Here is a 23,452-nt window from a genome sequence, read left to right on the forward strand (position 1 = left end):
TCATTCTCGCCATAGTCATATGAACCCGGTGCACCACCTTAAACTGAACCAGGCTAAGCCTGGCACAGGATGAGGAGGAATTGACCCTGTCCAGGGCGTCTGCCCACAGGCCCTCATCCAGCTCCTCCTCCCACTTGCCCTTCAGTTCCTCCACCGAGGCCTCCTGCAGCTCCTGGTATATGTCCGATAGCTTTCCGTCTCCTACCCACACGCCCGAGACCACCCTGTCCTGTATCCTCCGGGTCGGTAGCAGCGGAAATTCCCCCACCTGCTTCCTCACGAAAGCTCGGACCTGCAGGTACCTAAAGGTATTCCCTGGGGGAAACCCAGATTTCTCTTCCAGCGCCCTCAGGCTAGCAAAAGTCCTGTCAATAAACAAGTTCCCCATCCTTTTGATACCCGCTCTGCGCCAGCTTAGTAACCCACCGTCTATTCTACCTGGAACGAACCTGTGGTTGTTTCGTATCGGGGTCCAAACTGAGGCCCTTACCTCCCCCCTGTGCCGTCTCACTGACCCCAGATCCTCAATGTCGCCATCACCACCGGGCTCGAGGTGTACCGTGTCGGCGGGAGCGGCAGTGGTGCCGTTATCAATGCCCGCAGGCTAGTATCCCTGCAAGACGCTTCCTCCAACTGTTTCCACGCCGTTCCCCCTCCCTCTACTACCCATTTCCGAATCGCCTCCTCCACCAGCACACTCAAAACCTCCCTCATCTCCTTCCTCATTGTCTCCATGTATTTTGTAAACTGCCTTTCGAATTCCGCAGCCATCACCTTAGTTATTTTTTCAGCCGTAAGCATTGCGGCCTCCCCTGGTGCTCCAGCCTCCATTTTCCTTGGTGACCCCGCGGTGACCTTTCTACTCCCCGACGGATTTTCAGCTGTTTTCACAGCCATTTTTTTACTGGCCCTCGACATATCCCTTCCCTGTGCTTTCTCCTGGCCTTCACCGCCTTCGCTGCCCCTAGGACTGGGCGTCAATCCCCGACAATGCCGTTCTCGAACGGGAGCCCTCCAATGCGCGGCTACCTCCCGCCCGCCGTCACCGGAAGCTGGTGGCCAGGATCTTGGCAAACAGTTTGGCATCTACATTAAGGAGTGATATCGGCCTGTAGGAGCCACATTGCAACAGGTCCTTATCTCGCTTAAGGATGAGCGAGATCAGAGCCTGCAATATCGTCGGGGGAAGGGTTCCCTTTTCCTTAGCTTGAGTGGGTTGCTCTTTGTAAGGGCCGGTGCAGACTCGATGGGCCGAATGGCCTCCTTCTGCATTGTAAATTCTATGATTCTCAGTTGGTCCAAGAATCGCTTCATCCCCTCCCCCCTCCGGGGGTTCTGACTCATACAGTTTACCATAAAAGTCCTTGAAGACCTCATTGATCATTGCCGAACTCAGCACTGTGTTACCCCCCGTCCCTAATTCCCCCAATTTCCCTGGCCGCCTCTCCCGCAGTTGGTGCGCCAGCATCCTGCTTGCCTTCTCCCCATACTCGTACATCGCTCCTTGTACCTTCCTCCACTGAGCCTCTGCCTTCCCTGTGGTAAGCAAGTCAAACTTCGCCTGCAGACTCCGCCGTTCTTTTAACAACCCCTCCTCGGGGGATTCCGAATTCCTCCTGTCCACCCAAAGTATCTCCCCCACCAACCCCTCCCTCTCCATCCTATCCCTCTTCTCCCTGTGGGCCCTGACTGAAATGAGCTCCCCCCCGATAACTGCCTTCAGTGCCTCCCAGACCACACTCACTGAAACCTCCCCAGTATCGTTGGTCGCCACATAGCCTTGGCTACTCCTCCGAATCCGCCCACAGACCTCCTCATCCGCCAATAATCCTACGTCCAGTCTCCACAGAGGGCGTTGGCCTCTCTCCTCCCCCAGCCCCAACTCCACCCAGTGTGGGGCATGGTCCGAAATCTCAATGGCTGAGTACTCTACCCCCTCCATTCTCGGGATTAGCGCCCTACTCACCATGAAAAAGTCAATCCGTGAGTACGCCTTGTGGACATGGGAGAAGAAAGAAAACTCCTTCGCCCTTGGCCGAGCGAATCTCCACCCATTTGGTCCATGAACCCCCTCAGGACCTTGGCCGCTGCCGGCCTCTTACCCGATCCAGACCGAGACCGATCCAGGGCCGGGTCCAGGACCGTGTTGAAGACCCCCCCCCCCCCCCCCCGTTACCAGACTGCTTGTCTCCAAATCCGGAATCCTACTCAACATCCGCTTCATGCATCGTCCCAGTTCGGAGCAGACACATTCACTAACACCACCCGGGCTCCCTGCAGTTTGCCACTCACCATAATATATCCACCCCCTTTATCCGCCACAATACCCCCCCCCCCCGCCTCAAATGCCAGCCGCTTGCTCACCAAGATTGTGACCCCTCTGGTCTTCGCATCCAGCCCTGAGTGGAAGACCTGCCCCACCCATCCCTTCCTCAGCCTGGTTTGATCCGCGAGCTTCAGATTCGTTTCTTGTAGCACGGCTACGTCTGCCTTTAACCCGCTTCAGTGCGAAAACACACGGGCCCTTTTGACCGACCCATTCAGGCCCTCACGTTCCACATGGTCAGCCTGGTCGGGGGGTTAATTACCCTCCCCCCACCGACTAGCCATCCCCGTTTTCGGCCAGCCACGTGCCCACGCCTCCCGCACACTCCAGCCCCCCAGCCGGAGGCTCCCCGTCCCGACTCTCCCCTTTACTCCAAAAATTGATTCCCCTCCAATCAGCAAAGCAGCATCCCAGCCCTCCCCCCTCTTCAACCCCCCCCCCCCACCCTAGTCAAGCGTTCGCTTAACCCCCCCCCATTGCACTCCCGCAAGTCAGCTGATTCGTGCTGACCCCATCCGCCCCCGACCCGACTTCCAATGCCCCTATTGGCTCCCTCTACGGGTCTCCAACCTCCCCCCCCCCCCCCCCCCCCCCCCCAACTAAGTGAGGTAAAGAGAGTCGTCGTTCCCCCCCCCACACCCCGTGTGTACAGAGAAAAAAAAACACAACTCTCTCAAACAAACAAACTTTGGGTGCTACCCCCAACGTTGAGCGAATAAACTGCTCTCACTGTCTGGCCCGACTCCATCACCTGTGACGCAGCTCTTCCCCAACTGCGACCCAGCCCAGAACCCCCAGGGCCCAGGGCACAGGGGGCAACAAAAACAAAAGAGAACACGGGGAGAAAACCCAACATAACACCGCCCCACAGCCCCTACCCACCCACCACCCCACCAGCCCCCACCACCCCCCCCGCCCCCCACCGCCCCACCAGCCCCTACCCACCCACCACCCCACCAGCCCCCACCACCCCACCAGGCCCCACCACCCCACCCCAGCCCCCACCACCCCCCAGTCCCCACCATCCCACCAGCCCCCACCACCCCCCCGCCCCCCACCATCCCACCAGCCCCCACCACCCCCCCAGGCCCCACCACCCCACCCCAGCCCCCACCACCCCCCAGTCCCCACCATCCCACCAGCCCCCACCACCCCCCCGCCCCCCACCATCCCACCAGCCCCCACCACTCCACCAGCCCCCACCACCCCACCAGCCCCACCAGCCCCCCCAGCCCCCACCACCCCCCCCACCCCCCACCAGCCCCCAGCCCCCACCACTCCACCAGCCCCCCCACCACCCCACCAGGCCCCACCACCCCACCAGCCCCCACCACCCCCCAGTCCCCACCAGCCCCCACCAGCCCCCACCACCCCACCAGCCCCCACCACCCCACCAGCCCCCAGCCCCCACCACACCACCAGCCCCCCCCACCACCCCACCAGCCCCCACCAGGCCCCACCACCCCCCAGTCCCCACCAGCATGCCCCAACAACATACTGCAGTCCATTAGTTCGAGTCCAGCTTCTTGTTCTTTATAAAAGTCCACGCCTCATCCGGTGTATGGAAATAGTGGTGCCGGTCCTGATATGTAACCCACAGCTTCGCCGGTTGTAACAGCCCGAACTTCACCCCTTTGCTGTGGAGGGCCGCTTCGGCCCGGTTGAATCCCGCACGCCTCTTGGCCAGCTCTGCACCCCAGTCCTGGTAAATACGGATCTCACAGTTCTCCCACCTGCTACTCCGCTCCTTCGCCCATCGCAGGACACGCTCCTTATCGCTGAAGCGGTGGAATCTTACCACCATAGCTCTCGGCGGCTCGTTCGCCCTCGGCCTCCTGGCCAGGACTCTGCGCGCCCCACCCAGCTCCAGGGGCCGCGGGAAAGCCCCCGCACCCATCAGCGTTCCCAGCATCGTGGTCACATACGCCCCAGCATCCGACCCCTCCCTGCCTTCAGGGAGACCCAGAATCCGCAGGTTCTGTCTCCTTGACCTGTTTTCAATGTCTTCCAGCCTCTCCTGCCATCTTTTGTGCAGAGCCTCGTGCGCCTCCACTCTAACCGCCAGGCCCAAAATCCCATCCTCGTTATCAGAGGCCTTCTGCTGCACCTCCTTGATCGCCGTCCCCTGCATCTTCTGGGTCTCCACCAACCTTTCAATAGAAGCCTTTATAGGGGCCAACATCTCCACCTTTAACTCACCGAAGCAGCTTCGGAGAAACTCCTGCTGCTCCCGTGCCCACTGGGCCCTCGCTGCCCGATCCCCGCCGGCCGCCATCTTGTTTTTTCGCGCCCGTTCTCTCTTCTCCAAAGCCGCCTTTTTGACTGCCCCACTCCTGGTCCACTCCATACAGCGCTGGGGGACCCTCACTGTTTCCTTCCCACACCGGGAATCGTCGTCCAAATGCCGCTGGAGCTCCGTAAAAGGCCCAAACGTCCGTTATCGGCGGGAGCTGCCGACCGTGTGACCTACCCAGGCATAGCCGCAACCGGAAGTCTAAATCAATATTCTTTGTGAGTTGCAGTTGTCTTTTTTCGCAAGCTGGTAAAATCACTTGATCTCTTTCCCAAAATTATCCCAACCTCTGCATTTATTAAGAAACAAAGACAAAGTCTCAGGTGGGGACAGCTTTACTTTCTGAAGGCGTGTTCTTAAGCTTCCCATGCTTTCATTCATGATTGTTCTCCGTGTGGATAGTTCCAATTTCAACTATCTTCAACTGCTTCATCAGTGACCTTTTCTTCCTCATGATGTCAGAAGTGGAGATGGTCACTGCACAATGTTCACCATTCGTGACCCCTCAGATACTGAAGCAGTCGTTGTCCATATGCAGAAAGTCATGGACAATGTTCAGGCTTTGGATGATAAGTGGCAACTCGCGTTTGCGCTAAGTGACAGGACTGTCCCCAATGAGAGAATCTAACCTCCCGTTAACATTCAATGGCATTACCGTCACTAAACCCCCATTATCAAGATCCCTGGGGGTGACCATTGATCAGAAACGGAACCGGATTCGCCATATAAACACTGGCTTTTAGACCAGGTCAGAGGCTGGGAATTCTGCGACGTGTAACTCACTTCTGGCCCCCTCCCCCTGAAAGCCGGTCCACCATCGAAAGGCACAAGGCAGTAGTCTGATGGAATGCTCTCTACTTGCAATGGGCGGCATGGCAGCTCAGTGGTTAGAACAGTCACTTCACAGCTCCAGGGTCCCTGGTTTGATTCCCGGATTGTGTCACTGTCTGTGCAGAGTCTGCACGTTCTCCCCGTGTGTGTGGGTTTCCTCCCACAGTCCAAAGATGTGCAGGTGAGGTGGATTGGTTTTGCTGAATTGCCCTTAGTATCCAAAAAGGTTAGGTGGGGGTTGCTGGGTTACGGGGATAGGGTGGAGGTGTGGCCTTAGGTAGGGTGCCCTTTCCAAAGGGACGGTGCAGACTTGATGGGCTGAATGGCCTCCTGCGTTGTAAATTCTATGATGTCTATGATGCTTGGATGAGCTCAGCTTCGACAACACTCAAGAAACTCGACACCATCAAGGACAAAGTACCCTTGATTTACACCCCATACACCACTTTCAAGATTCACTCCTTCCCCCCCCCCCCCCCATCAATGCACAGTGGCAGCCGTGTGTACCATCTACAAGATGCACTGCAGCAACTCATCAAAACCCCTTCAACAGCACCTTCATAACCTCTGGTCTCTACCATCTAGAAATGCAAGGGCAGCAGACAGATAAGAACACCACCTACCACCTGGAGGTTCCCCTCCAGGTCACTCCCCATCCTGACTTGGAAATATATCGCCATTCTGTCGCTGGGTCAAAATCCTGGAACTCCCTCTCTAACAGCACTGTGGGTGTACCTACACCCTATGGACTGCAGTAGTTCAAGAAGGCAATTAGGGATGGGCAGCAAATGCTGGCCTAGTCAATGATGCCCACTCGCATCCCATGATGACGTGTGCAATTTGGCAGCCAGTGATTGGCTGAGGTGTGAGGTGGTTGTGAAAGGCAAATTCTTGTTTTAACTAAAATCTATATCAAAACATCTTATAATCGTGGGAGGAGCTGAAAGATGTTTAGTTTGGAAATAGCTTGCTGCTTTTCATGTCAAGCATGCAGGAAGCCCTTCACTAGCTTTCTTGCAAAATTGAACAGGTGCTGCCTCCTACATTATTCATTGTTTGTCTCCTTGCTTGGTGCTGGCTGAGGACAAGTGTATGTCAGGTGCAAGGAACCTCTTTTAAATCCTTGTCTGATCTTTTGTGTCCTTTTTATTTCTCATCTGGTTCAACGTTCCAGATTTTAGGTTTAAACTACAGACTTTTGAAACCCCCTCATCCCCGGCAAGCTGCTATTTGAACTGGCCCAAGGGAATTCCCCTCCGTGCAGTGTGTGGTATGGCAGGGTCACGTGATGTCATTTTGATGGACTTGGCCAGCAGTAAATCGGCTCTTCTGAAATTCCAGGACATATCCTGTTTCCAATTGTGATTGGTAGAGCCCTTCAGAAGCTCCTGGAACAGAAGGCAGATTCTATTTTGACTCTCAGTTCTGTGAAAACCTAGGAAGCAGCAGGTTCTAACAGCTAAGGCTGATGATTAAAACACTTTTTAGGCCGGCCTGTGGAAGTTTCACTTTGGATTAAAAGATTGAGGAGCTGAATCTGATTTCTCGCAACTGTATTTAAAGACCTTTCTCTCTGCAATCAGTTCAACCTGCGGGAGGATCCAGTCCAGCACTGCTTGCAGGAAGAGGGGGCTGTTTGGAAACCTATTTAAAATCCTCAGGTGAAGAATTCTAATATTTTCTCTGTGAGGCTGAGTCAATCTGGTGGAGATTGTGCAAATGAGAGTGACTTCCCAGGGAGAATTCTACAGCCTGCCTCTTCCAGTTGGAAACAAACAGAAGATCCAAGCGAACCGAATATTTCAACCTACCCAAGGTCAACACTTCCACCCTATCCCCATAACCCAGTAACCCCACCCAACACTGAAGGAAATTTTGGACACTCAGGGCAATTTATCATGGCCAATCACCTAACCTGCACATCTTTGGACTGTGGGAGGAAACCGGAGCTCCCGGAGGAAACCCACGCACACATGGGGAGGATGTGCAGACTCCACACAGACAGCGACCCAAGCCGGAATCGAACCTGGGACCCTGGAGCTGTGAAGCAATTGCGCTATCCACAATGCTACCGTGCTCCCACAGATTCTCCCACAAGAGGACATATCCTCTACACACTCACCCTGTCCATACCCCTCAGGGTGGCCGTGTACACCCACCCTGTCCATACCCCTCAGGGTGGCCTTGTACACCCACCCTGTCCATACCCCTCAGGGTGGCCGTGTACACCCACCCTGTCCATACCCCTCAGGGTGGCCTTGTACACCCACCCTGTCCATACCCCTCAGGGTGGCCGTGTACACCCACCCTGTCCATACCCCTCAGGGTGGCCTCGTACACCCACCCTGTCCATACCCCTCAGGGTGGCCGTGTACACCCACCCTGTCCATACCCCTCAGGGTGGCCTCGTACACCCACCCTGTCCATACCCTCAGGGTGGCCGTGTACACCCACCCTGTCCATACCCCTCAGGGTGGCCTCGTACACCCACCCTGTCCATACCCCTCAGGGTAAAAGTCTGGTGATGAAACCATTGTCGATTGACAGAGAACATACAGTGCAGAAGGAGGCCATTCGGCCCATCGAGTCTGCACCAACCCACTTAAGCCCTCACTTCCACCCTATCCCCGTAACCCAATAACCCCTCCTAACCTTTTGGTCACTAAGGTCAATTTAGCATGGCCAATCCACCCTAACCTGCACGTGTTTGGACTGTGGGAGGAAACCGGAGCACCCGGAGGAAACCCACGCACACACGGGGAGGATGTGCAGCCGGGAATCGAACCCGGGACCCTGGGGCGGCTGTGCTACCCAGTGTGGCCTACAGGGGAGTGCAGAGCCACAGCAATGTGGTTGGCTGTGTAATGCTCTCCGGGATGGTGACCCAATGCCGCCTTCACCATATTCACACCCGGGAGAGGCGGCAACCCGGCTGAGAGGGACCCGCACCAAGATGGCGGCGGCTGGGGGCGGGGCTGGGGGTGGGGCCGGGGGCGGGGCTGGGGCTGGGTGTGGGGCCGGGGGGCAGGGCCGGGGGAGGGGCCGGAGGCGGGGCCTGGGGCAGGGGGCGGGGGCCGGGGGTGGGGCTGGGGCTGGGTGTGGGGCCGGGGGGCAGGGCCGGAGGCGGGGCCTGGGGCAGGAGGCGGGGGCTGGGGGCGGGGCAGGAGGCGGGGGCTGGGGGCGGGGCCGGAGGCGGGGCCTGGGACGGGGGGGCGGGGCCGGAGGCGGTTGCCCAGGGGACGCGGGGGCGGGATGGGGCAGGGGGCGGGGCAGGGGGCAGGGCCAGGGGTGGTTGCCCGGGGGACGTGGGGGCGGGGCTGGGGGCGTGGCCTGGGGGCTGGGGGGGTGGGGCCGGAGACACGAGGGGGGCGGGGCTCGGGACACGTGGGGGGCGGGGCCCGGGAGACGAGGGGCGGGGCAAGGCCCGGGAGACGAAGGGGGCGGGGCAAGGCCCGGGAGACGAGGGGGCGGGGCCCGGGAAAAGAAAGGGCGGGGCCCGGGAGACGAGGGGGGCGGGGCCCGGGGGAAGAAAGGGCGGCGCCTGGAAGAAGAGGGGGCGGGGCCGAGGCGGTTGCCCGGGTGACGGGCGCGGGGCCGGCTGGGATTGCGATGGCCGCCCTCAGTAAGGAGGAATATCTGAAGCGGTACCTGAGCGACTCGGCCCAGGAACCGGACCGCCCGGCAGCCAGGCGGAGGAGGAAGAAAGTCAAGATCAAAGCGGCTGGGTGAGGCGCCCGGAGCGGGGGCGAGAGCCCCGGAGCGGGGGCGGTCAGCCTCACCGGGAAGGCCCGGGCCCGCTTGTGGTGTCGGCCGGGCGGGACCACGGGACCACCCCCCCCCCCCGAGCTAGATTACCCGGTTACCTCAATTCTGTTACTGGAATCTTGCTGTGCCACACTGGGGTTTCCTGGATCCTAACAGCGGGTGGGGTGGCCTAGAGATTGAGGGGGGAGAAGACTGGGTCTAGGTCTTAAACCTCTTAAGCCTTAACCTCTTAAGTCTTAAGCCATAAACCTAAAGGTAGTTACAAGGGCATGAAAAGAAGCTCCTGAGAATCATCTGGTAATGTAGATTCAAGATAGGTCAATAGAGGCAAGGTGGATTCTTTCAGGAGAGTGGCACAACAGATGGGAAAATGGTGTTGATGTCACCAGCCCTAAATGGCTGCTTTCTCCACTGTGTCATAGAATCCCAACAGTGCAGAAGGAGTCTGTATCGACCCTCCAAAAGAGCACCCTGCCTAAGCAAGTTCCCCACCCTATCTCTATAACCTAACCTACACATCTTTGGACACTAAGGGACAATTGAGCATGGCCAATCCACCTAACTTACACATCTTTGGACACTAAGGGACAATTGAGCATGGCCAATCCACCTAACCTGCACATCTTTGGACTGATAGTGAGAAAAAAAGTGGTGGGATGGTTCCAGTGATGTGACATTCACAGGGTGGACTCAATCAGATCAGGGCACCTTTTCAAAGGGTGTTCTGATACATAAGAGTCAAAACTGAAGTCCTCACCCCATCCCCCACACCATGCCACCCTTGCCTCTTAGCACCCACCCAGATAGCCCCTCTCCCCCCCCCCCCAATCGAACACCCCCTGGCACTGGTTTCTTCTAGCAGGTTCTGCTCACCAGGTGTATGCCTGCTGTAATTCACAGCATGCTGACATGAGTAGATTATGTATCAGCTTTGGGGGGGTTATCAGGTGTAGTGTCAGGATTCCTGACATGTCACTGGCAGGAGGCGGGGAATGCAGGAACAATCATGTCATGCCTTCACATTGGTGTAAAATGTGATTTGGACCTCCCTCTGGATTTTCCATTCCCTCCACCGATCTCGTCTGACAAAAGTGAGCTCAATCCCCCCAAAGTTGGCTGACAATTAAAGGAACATTTCCGGATACTCAGAATACATAGATTCAACGAGACAGTAAAATTCCAAAGGGGTGATCCACCATCTGTGGTTAACTAAGAACATTAAAGATACTATCAGACTTCAAAGAAAAAAATCATTAATTGCACAAAGGTTGGGCGGTAAGTCAGAATTGGGCAGAATATAAAAAATAGTAAAGAATGCCGAAAAAATCAACAAGGAGGAAAAATTAGGGTACGAGAAATAGTTAGAAATATAAAGACAGACAGTAAGAGTTTCTGTAGATATTAAACAAAGCGAGTCTGAGGAATGAATAATAGAAAATGAGATGGCGGCAGATGAGTTGAACAGATATTTTACACTATAGAAGATAAAGTAACATCAGGCTGAGTCAACATGTGAGCAAGTAATTAAGAAAGCTAATAGAATGTTACTTATTATTGTGAGGGGATTGAATGCAAGAATGGGGAGGTTATGCTTCAGTTTTACAGGGCATTGCTGAGCCCACATCTGGAGTATTGTATACAGTATTGGTCTCCTTGTGTACGAAAAGGTGTAAAAGGATTGGGAGCAGTTGAGAGAAGATTTACTAGACTAATAGCTGGAATGGGTGGGTTGTCGTCTGAGGAAAGGTTGGACAAGCTGGGCTTCTATTCGCTGGAGTTTAGAAGAGTTAAGAGGAAACTTTATTGAAACATAGATCCTGAGGGGACTTGACAGGGTGGATGTGGAGAGGATGTTTCCTCTTCACAGAATTACAGACTTGTTAAGATGCAGATGGAGGCTATTTGGTCCATTGTGACTACATTGGCTCTCCAAATGAGCATCATGGCATGGTGCCATTCCTCTGCCTTTTCCCAGTGCAGCTAGAATGAGGGGCTCTGTTTAAAAAGCGGTTTCCCATTTAAGATGGATGAGATTTTCTTTTCTCAGGGGGCTGAGAGTCTCTGGAACTCTCTTCCTCACAAGGTGATGGAAGAAGAATCTTTGAATATTTTTAAGGCAGGGCTGGATAGATTCTTGGTAAGCAAGGGGGCGAAAGATTATCGGGGTAGGCGGGTATGTAGGGTTGAGGTTACAATCAGATCAGATGTGATCTTTCAGAATGGCAGAATTGGCTCAAAGGGCCAAGTTGCCTATTAATGAGTTTTAACTTGGTGCCTAGCTCCTCATACTCTGTATGCAGAACTCCTTTCCACTCCCGACCAGAGCAGGGCGGCAAAGTGGTTAGCACTGTTGCTTCACAGCGCCAGGTTCCGAGGTCCCGAAAGACGTGCTGTTAGGCGAATTGGACATTTTGAATTCTCCCTCTGTGTACCCGAACAGGCGCCAGAGTGTGGCGACTAGGGGCTTTTCACATAACTTCTATGCAGTGTTAATGTAAGCCTACTTGTGACAATAAAGATTATTATAGATGTCCTGAACCCTGTCATTGGACAGGCATCACAGCTGTCTGGACCCTCGCTCTTTATTGCAGAGAACACTGTCAAACTCCTTCACTAAACTGTCCCCCACTGCTACTACATTCATTCCTTTTTGTTCCCTTCTTCAATGGCTCTCTGTGCCATGGTCAGTTTGCTCATCCACCCTGCAGCCACCACTCCCATCCAAACAAATTGAGGGAACCTCAAACCTGTTGGAAATTGCAAATGCTGATACTCCTGCATTCCTGTCCTCTGGCTTCCCCTTGTCTTTCTCACTTACAGTCACGCCTTCCTGTCCCTGACTGCTGACCAGATCAGAAGATTATCCCAAGAGATGTGACTGTCTCCTGTTATGAAACGTCCAGGTAATATTGCCCACCCCTGATGTGTCGCAGTGTCTGCAGCTCATCTCCAGCTCAATGACTCTGAGCTGAAGCTCTTCAAGCTGCAAACACTTACTGCTGACGTGTCCTGGAGCACACCGGCCTCCAGGAGCTCCCACATGCTGCCGCCTTGACACGTCACCTGTCCTACAATCATTAATGTATTTTAATTATTTAGTTATTCATATCATTTTATATATTTTGCTAACTTTACCACCGGTCTTAAACATTAGGACTGGAACAGACCTTAACCATTTACCAAGTCCGACAATATTTTCTCCTTTCAACTTGTGTTTAAAAAAAATCCTGTTTATTCCCCTCCGGTAATTTTGCAAATTACTTTAAATCTGTGTCCCTCTGGTTACCAATCAGCCAGCCACTGGAAAGTTTCTCCTTATTTACCCAATCCAAATCTTTCATGAAATTGAGGACCTCTATCAAATATCCCCTTTAACTATTTAAACTACCCCAGCTTTCCCAGTATCCTCGTATAACTGAAGTCACTCATTCCTGATCCAATTGTAAATCTCTCTGCCTTCATATCCTTTCTAAAGCGAGATGCCCAGAATTGGACACAATGCTTCACCTTTTAGGCTGTAACGGTTTGACATAACTTCCTTGTTTTTGAACTCTACTGAAGTTTCCCCTTTTTGTTATTGAAACATTCCTTGTCCTCATTATCTGTACCAGGTCAGGCCCGATGTTGGGTCTCTAGCTCATAAGCAGTTGAAAATCTCTCTCTGTTTGGTTACAATGCAGAATGCGGATTGTGGATGATGATGTGACCTGGAAGAGCCTCACAAAGGAGAAGGAAACCATGCTGGTGGCAGCAGAGTCTGACGAGGATGAAGAAGCCCCTGTGGTAAGTGGTAGACTGATAAATTGTTCCCGTGACCGACTTAAGTTGGGCTTGTTCAGTAGGTAACAAGTCAGCTTTTATTGTTTCTAAATCTACTTCAGTAATGACAAGTATGTCCAGGTAAATTTGATACTAACACACAAACAAGCCTCCAAAATGATTAGGTAAGGAGAAGGTACAGTCCTGGAAAAGGTTCAGCAGTTGAGCTGAAACCTAATCCCATTTTCCCTAATACCTGTCAAAACCCCCTTAAAAATAAATTGATATTATCACATGAGAGCAAGAGCCAGAGGTGAGATGAGAATTTCTATAACAGAACACAACCTGAAAGGGCAGTGGAAGCTGCTCCAATATGAAAGGCAACTTACCATTTGCCTTCTTTACTACCTGCACAACTACAGCCAATGGTATGTTGGCCTTCATAGCGAGTCTAGGAATAGAGATATTTTACTGCAATTGTATCGGGCATTGTTGAGGCCACACAAGTATTGTGTGCATTTTTGGTGTCGTTTTGTATGCCAGGTTGCTGTGGGAGGCAAGGGGGGAGATTGCAGCAGCTCTGACCATTTTCAAATCTTCGTGAGCCACAGGCAAGATATCAGAAGACTGGAGGACAGCTAATGTGGGGCCATTATTCAAGAAGGGAAGTAGGGATGAACCAGGAAATTACAGGCCAGTGAGTCTAACTTCAGTGGGAGGGAAACTACGGAAAAACATAGAACATAACAGTGCAGAAGGAGGCCATTCGGCCCATCGAGTGAACCGACACACTTAAGCCCTCACTTCCACCCTATTCCCGTAACCCAATAACCCCTCCTAACCTTTTTGGTCACTAAGGGCAATTTAGCATGGCCAATCCACCTAACCTGCACGTCTTTGGACTGTGGGAGGAAACTGGAGCACTCGGAGGAAACCCACGCAGACACGGGGAGAACGTGCAGACTCCACACAGGCAGTGACCCAGCGGGGAATCGAACCTGTGAAGCCACAGTGCTATCCACTTATGCTACCGTGCTGCCCAAAGTTAGAACAATCTTTATTGTGTCACAAGTAGGCTTACATTAATACTGCAATGAAGTTACTGTGAAAATCCCCTAGTTGCCACATTCCGGCGCCTGCTCGGGATACACAGAGGGAGAATTCAGAATGTCCAATTCACATAACAACCATGTCTTTTGGGACTTATGGGAGGAAACCGGAGCACCCGGAGGAAACCCACGCAGACACGGGGAGAACGTGCAGACTCTGCACAAACAATGACCCAAGCCGGGAATCGAACCCTGGTCAATGGTGCTGTAAAGCAACAGTGCTAACCACTATGCAACACTGTTAGGGACAGATTAATCTCCCTTGGACAGGCAAGGATTAATCAAGGATAGTCAGCAGGCTGATGTGGCAGATCAGAGCCCCTGGGATGCAGGGCAATTCGACAAACTTGATCCAAAACTGGTTTAGTGGCAGGAGGCAGAGGGTGATGGTTGAAGGTTGTTTTTGTGACTGGAAGCTTGTGTCCAGTGGTGTTCGTCCCTTGCTTGTAGTGTACATGAATGATTTGGATGTAAATGTAGGAGGGATGATAGGAAGTTCACAAATGACACAAAAATTGGTGGTGTGGTTAATGGTGAGGAGCAAGAACCTAGATTGCAGGATTGCATTATAGACGGGCTGGTTAGATGGGCAGAAGAGTGGCAAATGGAATTTAACCGTGAAAGGTTTGAGTTAATGCACTTTGGGAAGACTAACGGCAAGGAAGATACAATGAATGGTCAGACCCTAGGAAGTACAGAGGATCAGAGAGATCTGGGTCTGCAGGTTCACAGATCTCTGAACAGGACAGGTAGATAAGGTGGTTAAGAAGGCTGATGGGATTCTTGCCTTTATTAACCGAGACATTGGATATAAAAGCAGGGAGATTATGCTGGAGCTATACAAAACGCTGGTCAAGCCACAGTTGGAGTATTGTGTGCATGTTCTGGTCACCACACTATAGGAAGTGATTGTACTGGAGAGGGTGCAGAGGAGATTCACCAGGATGTTGTCTGGCTGGACCGTTTCAGTCATAAACAGAGACTGGTTAGGCTGGAGTTGTTTTCCTTGGAGCAGAGAAGGCTGAGGGAGGATATGATTGAGGTGTATAAAATTATGAGGGACGTGGATAGGGAGGCACCTGTCCCCTTAGTGGAGGGGCCAATAACCAGGGGCCACAGATTTAAGGTATTGGGCAGGAGGTCTCGCGGAGATGTGAGGAAAAGCTTTTTCACCCAGAGTGTGGTTGGAATCTGGAACTGACTGCCTGAAAGGGAGGTCGAGGTGGGAACCCTCACAGCTTTTAAGAAGCTTTAGATGAGCACTTGAAATACCACAGCAGAAAGGCTATGCACCAGGTGCTGGAAAAAAGGGATTTGAATAGTTAGGGGCTTGATGGTCAGCGCAGACCTGATGGGCCAAATAGCCTCTTTCCATGCTGTAAAACTCTTATGACTTTATTCTGTATCTAACCCCATGCTGTACCTGTCCTGTGAGTGTGTAATAGGGCCAGTGTCATGACAGGGGATATTAGGAACTTTGGACTAGAAATGGGCTCCAATATGTAGAAGGCAATTTAGAGGTTAAACAGACTGAAAAAAAAAGATTGCTTGCAGTTGAATCAAAGGAATATACCCACACCTGGCTGATTCACATGGTCTCATTCAGAATTAAACTTGTTAAGGAATGCAAAAGGCGATTAACTTGAAATCCATTGTCATTCGGGACAACCTTATTGGATAAGTCTTTATCCCATGATAGAGTCTGATGATCCATTTGTCTGTCAGTGGGAGGCTAGGTGCATATGGATGGCATAGTTCTTGTCTTTTGTGTAAACAGGAGTGTGCAATCAACCCCACATTACAGTTGAGTTCCAAGGTAGACATTCCAGAAGAGGACTTTTGTTGAAGGGCTGGACAGATTTGATGGGCTGAATGGTTGCCTCCGGCACTGTAGGGATTCTATGGAATCTAAGTTACGAGGAGAGGTTACATATTAGGCCTGTTTTCTTTAGAATTCAGAAGGTTAATGGGTGATCTGATCAAAGTCTTTCAACATATTAACAGGAAAAGAAAGGGTAGATAAAGATAAACTACTGGAGATTCTAGAACTAGGACATAGTCTAAAAATTAGGGCCAGACTGTTGAGGAGAGATGTTGGGAAGAACTTCTTCACTCAAAGGGTGGGAGAGGTTTGGAACTGTCTCCCACACACAGCAGTTCAAGCTGGATCAATTGTTAATTTTAAATCTGAGATAGAGAGATTTTTGTTGAGCAAAGATATTTAGGGATATGGGCCAAAGGCAGGTGTATGGAGTTAGGTCACAGATCAGCCATGATCTCATTGAATGGTGGAACAGGCAGGAGGGGCTGAATGGCCTACTCCTGTTCCTATATAGGCCAGTGCCCCCCAATTTACCACATTTCCCTCATCCTCTATGTAGCCCTAGCTCCTGTCTGTTATGGATTCATTCACTGAATCCATTTGATAAGGTGCCACACAGAAGATTGATTCACAAGGTGAGATCATATGGGATTAGGGGTAACTTATTATCTTGGATAGAAGACTGGCTGATGGACAGGAGACAGAGAATCGGGATAAATGTTTTTTTTTCTGGATGGCAAGATGTAACTAGTGGGGTACCACAGGGTTTGGTCCTTGGGCCCCAGCTATTTACGATCTATATTAACGACTTGGATACATGGATAGAAGGTTCTGCAGCCAAATTCACAGATGACACAAAAATAGGTGGGACAGTAAGTTACAATGAGGAAATAAGAACCTTACAAATGGATATAGATCGGTTAGGGGAGTGGGCCAAAATGTGGCAGATGGAGTTTAACGTGGATAAGTGTGAGGTCATGCATTTTGGTCAGACAAAATGGAAAGGCAACTTTTTATCTAAATGGGGAGAGACCTTGGCGTGCTACGTGCAGAGGGATCTGGGTGTCCTTGTGTATGAGTCACGGAAAACGAGCATGCAGATACAGCAGGTAATAAGGAAAGCAAATGGAATGTTGGCATTTATAGCAAAAGGAATTGAGTATAAAGCTAAGGAAGTGTTGTTACAACTATACAAGGCATTGGTAAGACCGCACCTGGAGTATTGAGCACAGTTTTGGTGCCCTTATTTGAGGAAAGATGAAGTGGCATTGGAGGCAGCTCAGTGGAGGTTCACTGGATTGATTCCAGAGATGAGGGTTTGTCATTTGAGGAGAGATTGAACAGTTTAGGCCGATACTCTCTGGAGTTTAGAAGAATGAGGGGATATCTAATTGAGGTATAAATGATGCTAAAAGGTTTGGATAAAGAGACGTGGAGCAGATGCTGCCAAGTGTGGGGCATTCTAAAATGAGAGGTCATAATCTTAGAATAAGAAGTAGCAAATTTAATACAGATTTGAGGAGAAACTACATCTCCCGAAGGATTGTAAATCTGTGGAATTCGCTACCCCAGAGTGCGGTGGATGCTGGGACAGTGAGTAAATTTAAGGAGGCGTTGGACAGATTTTTAATTGGCAATGGGTTGAAGGGTTATGGAGAACAGGCAGGATGGTGGAGTTGAGGCCAGGGTGGAATCCGCCATGATCACATTGAGGGTGTTAGGCTCAGGAGGCTAAATTGCTGACTCCCACTCCTAGGCTATGTGTTCCAGGGAGGAGATGCTCTGGCTGATTTCACAATCCAGCTCTTGGTCTGTGACGTTGTAGGTAACAGATGAGGAACATATCAGCCGTGATAGATTGGCGGAGCAGACTCGATGGGCCGAATGGCCCAATTCTGCTCCTATATTTTATGAACTTATAAGCCATGTGGCAATTGATCTGTAATAATAATAATATGCTGCTTGTGACAGTGCAGTGATGATTGAGATTAGAAAAGGCACTGGTTTTAGCCGTGATGATATCGGAAATGATTAGAAAGATGATGAAGGAATATTGGAAAAAGTGGTAAGTGTGCGGGGCACTGTTTTCTTGTCTAAGGAGTAAAAGCCTGATGGGCTTGTGGAGGTGAATGTGTTGTTGTTTTCACCTCTGTAGCATCCTGTCTCAGCTGTGAACCCCTCGTTGCACCTCCTGGCTGGTATCTCATGTTCTACCCTCCACAGGTTCTCCAAAGCACTGCTACCCGTGCTACCTCACATCAGGTCTCACTTACTCATCACCCCTGTGCTGGCTGACCAGAGCCTCGAGCTCTGGGATTCCCTCACTATATCTCTCCACCTCACTACCTTGCTTTCCTTTTTCAAGACACTCCTTAGAACCTACGTCCTTGACCAAGTTTTTGGTCATCTGTCCTAATATCTCCGGTTGGTGTCAAATCATTCCTGTGAAATTTGCTGGGGCATTTTGCTACGTTAAAAGTGCTATATGAATGCAGATTGTTGTTGTATTATACTTTGTGTTGATCTCTAGCCTGTTGCTTTAGGTCGCAGAGTTCATTGATGAAAGGCCTGAAATTATTCAACAAATGGAAGAATTCCGATTCAGCAGCAAGTGGAAGATTTTGGGAGGTAAATAGTGAAGTTGTGAAGCAACTTTTTAAAAAGAATCCCATTTCAGCCCTGTGGTGAATTTGAAATGGCAGCTTTGGGTTTTAAATGTATTTGTTGCCATTGGCTAGAGTAGCGCTCTGTTGTCCCTCTCACAATGTCTTGAGAAGTTGCCTTCTTGAACTGCTGGAAGCAGTTTGATATATTGAGCATCTGACTGGACTCCTTCAGTGGGCAGTGCAGAGTCAGCCATGCTGGTGTGACCCTGAAGTTACACTGGATATGGATTTGTTTATTGTCACCTGTACCTGTACAGTGAGAAGTATTGTCCTGTTCCAAGGTACAGTTCAACAGATCATTTCATAGATGAACAAAATACATAGGACGTACATAAATACACAATGTAAATACATAGACACAGGCATCGGGTGGGCTTATGGAATGTGGTACTACTCAGTAGAGAAGATGTGCGAGGCAGCCCAGAGTGGATACGAGCAGCAGACTTTCCTTTCTGAAAGACATTAGGCAGTTGGGCTTCTGCGGTTCCCTGGTCACTTTTTTAAAAACTGATTTCACATTCTCATGTGCAGTGAGGGTTTTGGGTCATGTTTACGAGTCCAACCCCAAAAAGCGCAGAGTTCCTGTGCCCTGTTGGCTGTGTTTTTAATTTGTTTATCGAATGTGGGCATCACTGGAAATCTGTCGCTCAGGAGACGGTGGTGAGTTGCTTCTGGATCTGCTACAGTCTTTGTTCAGTCACAGTGCTGCCAGGGAAGCAATTCCAAAACTTTGTATAACTGTTGCTCCTTCCCCATATCTGCATTTCCACCTCTCCAGGAGGTACTGACACTTCCTGAGGTTGAGGGTCAGTCTCTACCTGTACTCTTCCCAGGTGGCTGGTGTTGGCAGGAGTAATGATTGTAAATGGCTCTGGAACACTTACTGGACAGTAATTAGAAAAGGGAACTCAACTAGTTGCAGCATCATTGCTGTGACCAGCTAAGACGGCACAGCCTGGAGTGTGCAGCTCGGAGGTGTTACTCTGTGTGGGTCAGTAGCTGTTAGCAGTATTCACCTGTTTCAGCCTGGGTTCCTTCTGCTACATGTTGTTACAGGGATTTGTTGTGCTTTAGGTGCGAGTCCACACCGGGACAAGTTGAACTCCAATTCGGTTAGCTGGGATCAGACGAGTACTTCCCACTACACGAGAGAAATAGACAGAATACATCCACAGTTAAATTTCTCACAAGAGCACATGAAATAGAAGCAGGAGTAGGCCCCGGGCCCTTCAAGCCTACCCCGCCATTCAATACGATCACGCCTGATCCGTGCCAGCCTCAACTCGTGTGTCATTTCCCAGACCCCTCTATTCCTCGATCTATCAAATATTTATCCACCTGCACTTTAAATATTTCTAATGATCCAGCCTGCACCTCCCTCCAGGACAAAAAGTTCCAGAGATTCACCAACTCTGCAAGAATAAATTTATCTTGTAGCAGCAGAGATGAGGAGGAACAGATTGGGAAACAGATTTTGGAAAGGTGCAGAAGTCACAGGGTAGTAGTCATGGGTGACTTCAACTTCCCAAACATTGAGTGGAAACTCTTTAGATCAAATAGTTTGGATGGGGTAGTGTTTGTGCAGTGTGTCCAGGAAGCTTTTCTAACACAGTATGTAGATTGCCCGACCAGAGGGGAGGCCATATTGGATTTAGTACTTGGTAATGAACCAGGGCAGGTGATAGATTTGTTAGTGGGGGAGCATTTTGGAGGTAGTGACCACAATTCTGTGACTTTCACTTTAGTTATGGAGAGGGATAGGTGCCTGCAACAGGGCAAGGTTTATAATTTGGGGAAGGGTAAATATGATGCTGTCAGACAAGAATTAAAGTGCATAAGTTGGGAACATAGTCTGTCAGGGAAGGACACAAGTGAAATGTGGAACTTGTTCAAGGAACAGTTACTGCGTGTCTTTGATATGTATGTCCCTGTCAGGCAGGGAAGAGATGGTCGAGTGAGGGAACCATGGTTGACAAGAGAGGTTGAATGCCTTGTTAAGAGGAAGAAGGAGACTTATGTAAGGCTGAGGAAACAAGGTTCAGACAGGGCGCTGGAGGGATACAAGATAGCCAGGAGGGAACTGAAGAAAGGGATTAGGAGAGCTAAGCGAGGGCATGAAAAATCTTTGGCAGGTAGGATCAAGGAAAACCCCAAGGCCTTTTACACATATGTGAGAAATATGAGAATGACTAGAGCGAAGGTAGGTCCGATCAAGGACAGTAGCGGGAGATTGTGTATTGAGTCTGAAGAGATAGGAGAGGTCTTGAACAAGTATTTTTCTTCAGTATTTACAAACAAGAGGGGCCATATTGTTGGAGAGGACAGTGTGAAACAGACTGATAAGGTCGAGGAGATACTTGTCAGGAAGGAAGATGTGTTGCGCGTTTTGAAAAACTTGAGGATAGACAAGTCCCCCGGGCCTGACGGGATATATCCAAGGATTCTATGGGAAGCAAGAAATGAAATTGCAGAGCCGTTGGCAATGATCTTTTCGTCCTCGCTGTCAACAGGGGTGGTACCAGAGGATTGGAGAGTGGCGAATGTCGTGCCCCTGTTCAAAAAAGGGAATAGGGATAACCCTGGGAATTACAGGCCAGTTAGTCTTACTTCGATGGTAGGCAAAGTAATGGAAAGGGTACTGAGGGATAGGATTTCTGAGCATCTGGAAAGACACTGCTTGATTAGGGATAGTCAGCACGGATTTGTGAGGGGTAGGTCTTGCCTTACAAGTCTTATTGATTTCTTTTGAGGAGGTGACCAAGCATGTGGATGAAGGTAAAGCAGTGGATGTAGTGTACATGGATTTTAGGAAGGCATTTGATAAGGTTCCCCATTGTAGGCTTGTGCAGAAAGTAAGGAGGCATGGGATAGTGGGAAATTTGGCCAGTTGGATAACAAACTGGCTAACCGATAGAAGACAGAGAGTGGTGGTGGATGGCAAATATTCAGCCTGGAGCCCAGTTATCAGTGGCGTACCGCAGGGATCAGTTCTGGGTCCTCTGCTGTTTGTGATTTTCATTAACGACTTGGATGAGGGAGTTGAAGGGTGGGTCAGTAAATTTGCAGATGATACGAAGATTGGTGGAGTTGTGGATAGTGAGGAGGGCTGTTATCGGCTTCAAAGAGACATAGATAGGATGCAGAGCTGGGCTGAGAAGTGGCAGATGGAGTTTAACCCTGACAAGTGTGAGGTTGTCCATTTTGGAAGGACAAATATGAATGCGGAATACAGGGTTAACGGTAGGGTTCTTGGCAATGTGGAGGAGCAGAGAGATCTTGGGGTCTATGTTCACAGATCTTTGAAAGTTGCCACTCAAGTGGATAGAGCTGTGAAGAAGGCCTATGGTGTGCTAGCGTTCATTAGCAGAGGGATTGAATTTAAGAGCCGTGAGGTGATGATGCAGCTGTACAAAACCTTGGTCAGGCCACATTTGGAGTACTGTGTGCAGTTCTGGTCGCCTCATTTTAGGAAGGATGTGGAAGCTTTGGAAAAGGTGCAAAGGATATTTACCAGGATGTTGCCTGGAATGGAGAGTAGGTCATACGAGGAAAGGTTGAGGGTGCTAGGCCTTTTCTCATTAGAACGGAGAAAGATGAGGGGCGACTTAATAGAAGTTTATAAGATGATCAGGGGAATAGATAGAGTAGACAGTCAGATACTTTTTCCCCGGGTGGAACACACCATTACAAGGGGACATTAATTTAAGATAAATGGTGGAAGATATAGAGGGGATGTCAGAGGTAGGTTCTTTACCCAGAGAGTAGTGGGGGCATGGAATGCACTGCCTGTGGAAGTAGTTGAGTCGGAAAGGTTAGGGACCTTCAAGCGGCTATTTAATAGGTACATGGATTAGGGTAGAATAATGGAGTGTAGATTAACTTCTTCTTAGGGGCAGCACGGTAGCATTGTGGATAGCACAATTGCTTCACAGCTCCAGGGTCCCAAGTTCGATTTCGACTTGGGTCACTGTCTGTGTGGAGTCTGCACATCCTCCCCGTGTGTGCGTGGGTTTCCTCCGGGTACTCCGGTTTCTTCCCACAGTCCAAAGATGTGCAGGTTGGGTGGATTGGCCATGATAAATTGCCCTTAGTGTCCAAAATTCTATGATTAACCTAGGACAAAAGTTCGGCACAACATCGTGGGCCGAAGGGACTGTTCTGTGCTGTATTTCTCTATCTATCTCTGTCCCCATGTTCGAGACTTTCCCACAAGTGAAAACATCTCGCCGTCTACCCTGTCAAGCCCTCTCAGGATCTTGTATGTTGGAATAAGGTCACCCCTCACTCTTCTAAATTCTGAGGAATACAGACCCACTCTATTTAGTCTCTCTTGATAGGATAAACCTTCTCATTCCAACAATTAGCTTATTGAACCCCTTTGGACTGAATGTTACTATATCCTTTTTTAGGTAAGGGGACCAAAACTCTAAGGAATATTCCAGATGAGGCCTCACCAACACCTTATACAATTGCAGCTCTCTTTAACTTTCCTTTGATTCATTTAAAAACAGAAGTAGGTTTCTTGGTATTGTGATCACCATTACCCCATTACCTTTCTGACTTTTATTTAGATGAAAAGGAAGATTCCCAAGAATCTGGCCTGTTTATCCAGACACGCTCAGATGGGTAAGTGCTTTAAAATGTGGCTGTATAGTCTGTGTTTGAAGCTGTTGCCTTATTGTTTACTCCATTTCCTTTAGATAATGCTCCTGTGTGAAGGGGTTTGAAGTTGAAACATCTTCTCTTATGGGACAGACCAGAACTCGGGGCCATTGATACGAGATGGTCACTGACAAATCCAATCTAGAAATCAGGAGAAATTCTTCACCCAGCGGGTGGTGAGAATGTGTAACTCACTACCGCAGGGAGTGGTTGAGTGCC

At 50.4% G+C, this 23,452-nt stretch overlaps 1 protein-coding gene across 2 annotated transcripts in view; it reads left to right on the forward strand.

The window, feature by feature from the left end:
- Positions 1-9,002: 9,002 nt before the first annotated feature.
- bud13 (BUD13 homolog) overlaps positions 9,003-23,452 on the forward strand; it is a 29,161-nt gene continuing 14,711 nt past the window's right edge. The window contains exons 1-4 of one of the 2 annotated variants that reach the window (XM_038779145.1): positions 9,003-9,175; positions 12,896-12,998; positions 18,449-18,533; positions 23,143-23,197. In XM_038779145.1, the coding sequence (XP_038635073.1) occupies positions 9,060-9,175; positions 12,896-12,998; positions 18,449-18,533; positions 23,143-23,197 (359 nt within the window). In that variant the 5' untranslated portion in view covers positions 9,003-9,059. Of the gene's footprint in view, positions 9,176-9,334; positions 12,119-12,895; positions 12,999-18,448; positions 18,534-23,142; positions 23,198-23,452 lie in introns of those variants that run through there. The other variant, XM_038779146.1, reaches the window with a different exon arrangement.

The sequence above is a fragment of the Scyliorhinus canicula genome, chromosome 19 (genome assembly GCF_902713615.1).
Source record: "Scyliorhinus canicula chromosome 19, sScyCan1.1, whole genome shotgun sequence".
In the NCBI taxonomy this organism is placed as follows: domain Eukaryota; kingdom Metazoa; phylum Chordata; class Chondrichthyes; order Carcharhiniformes; family Scyliorhinidae; genus Scyliorhinus; species Scyliorhinus canicula.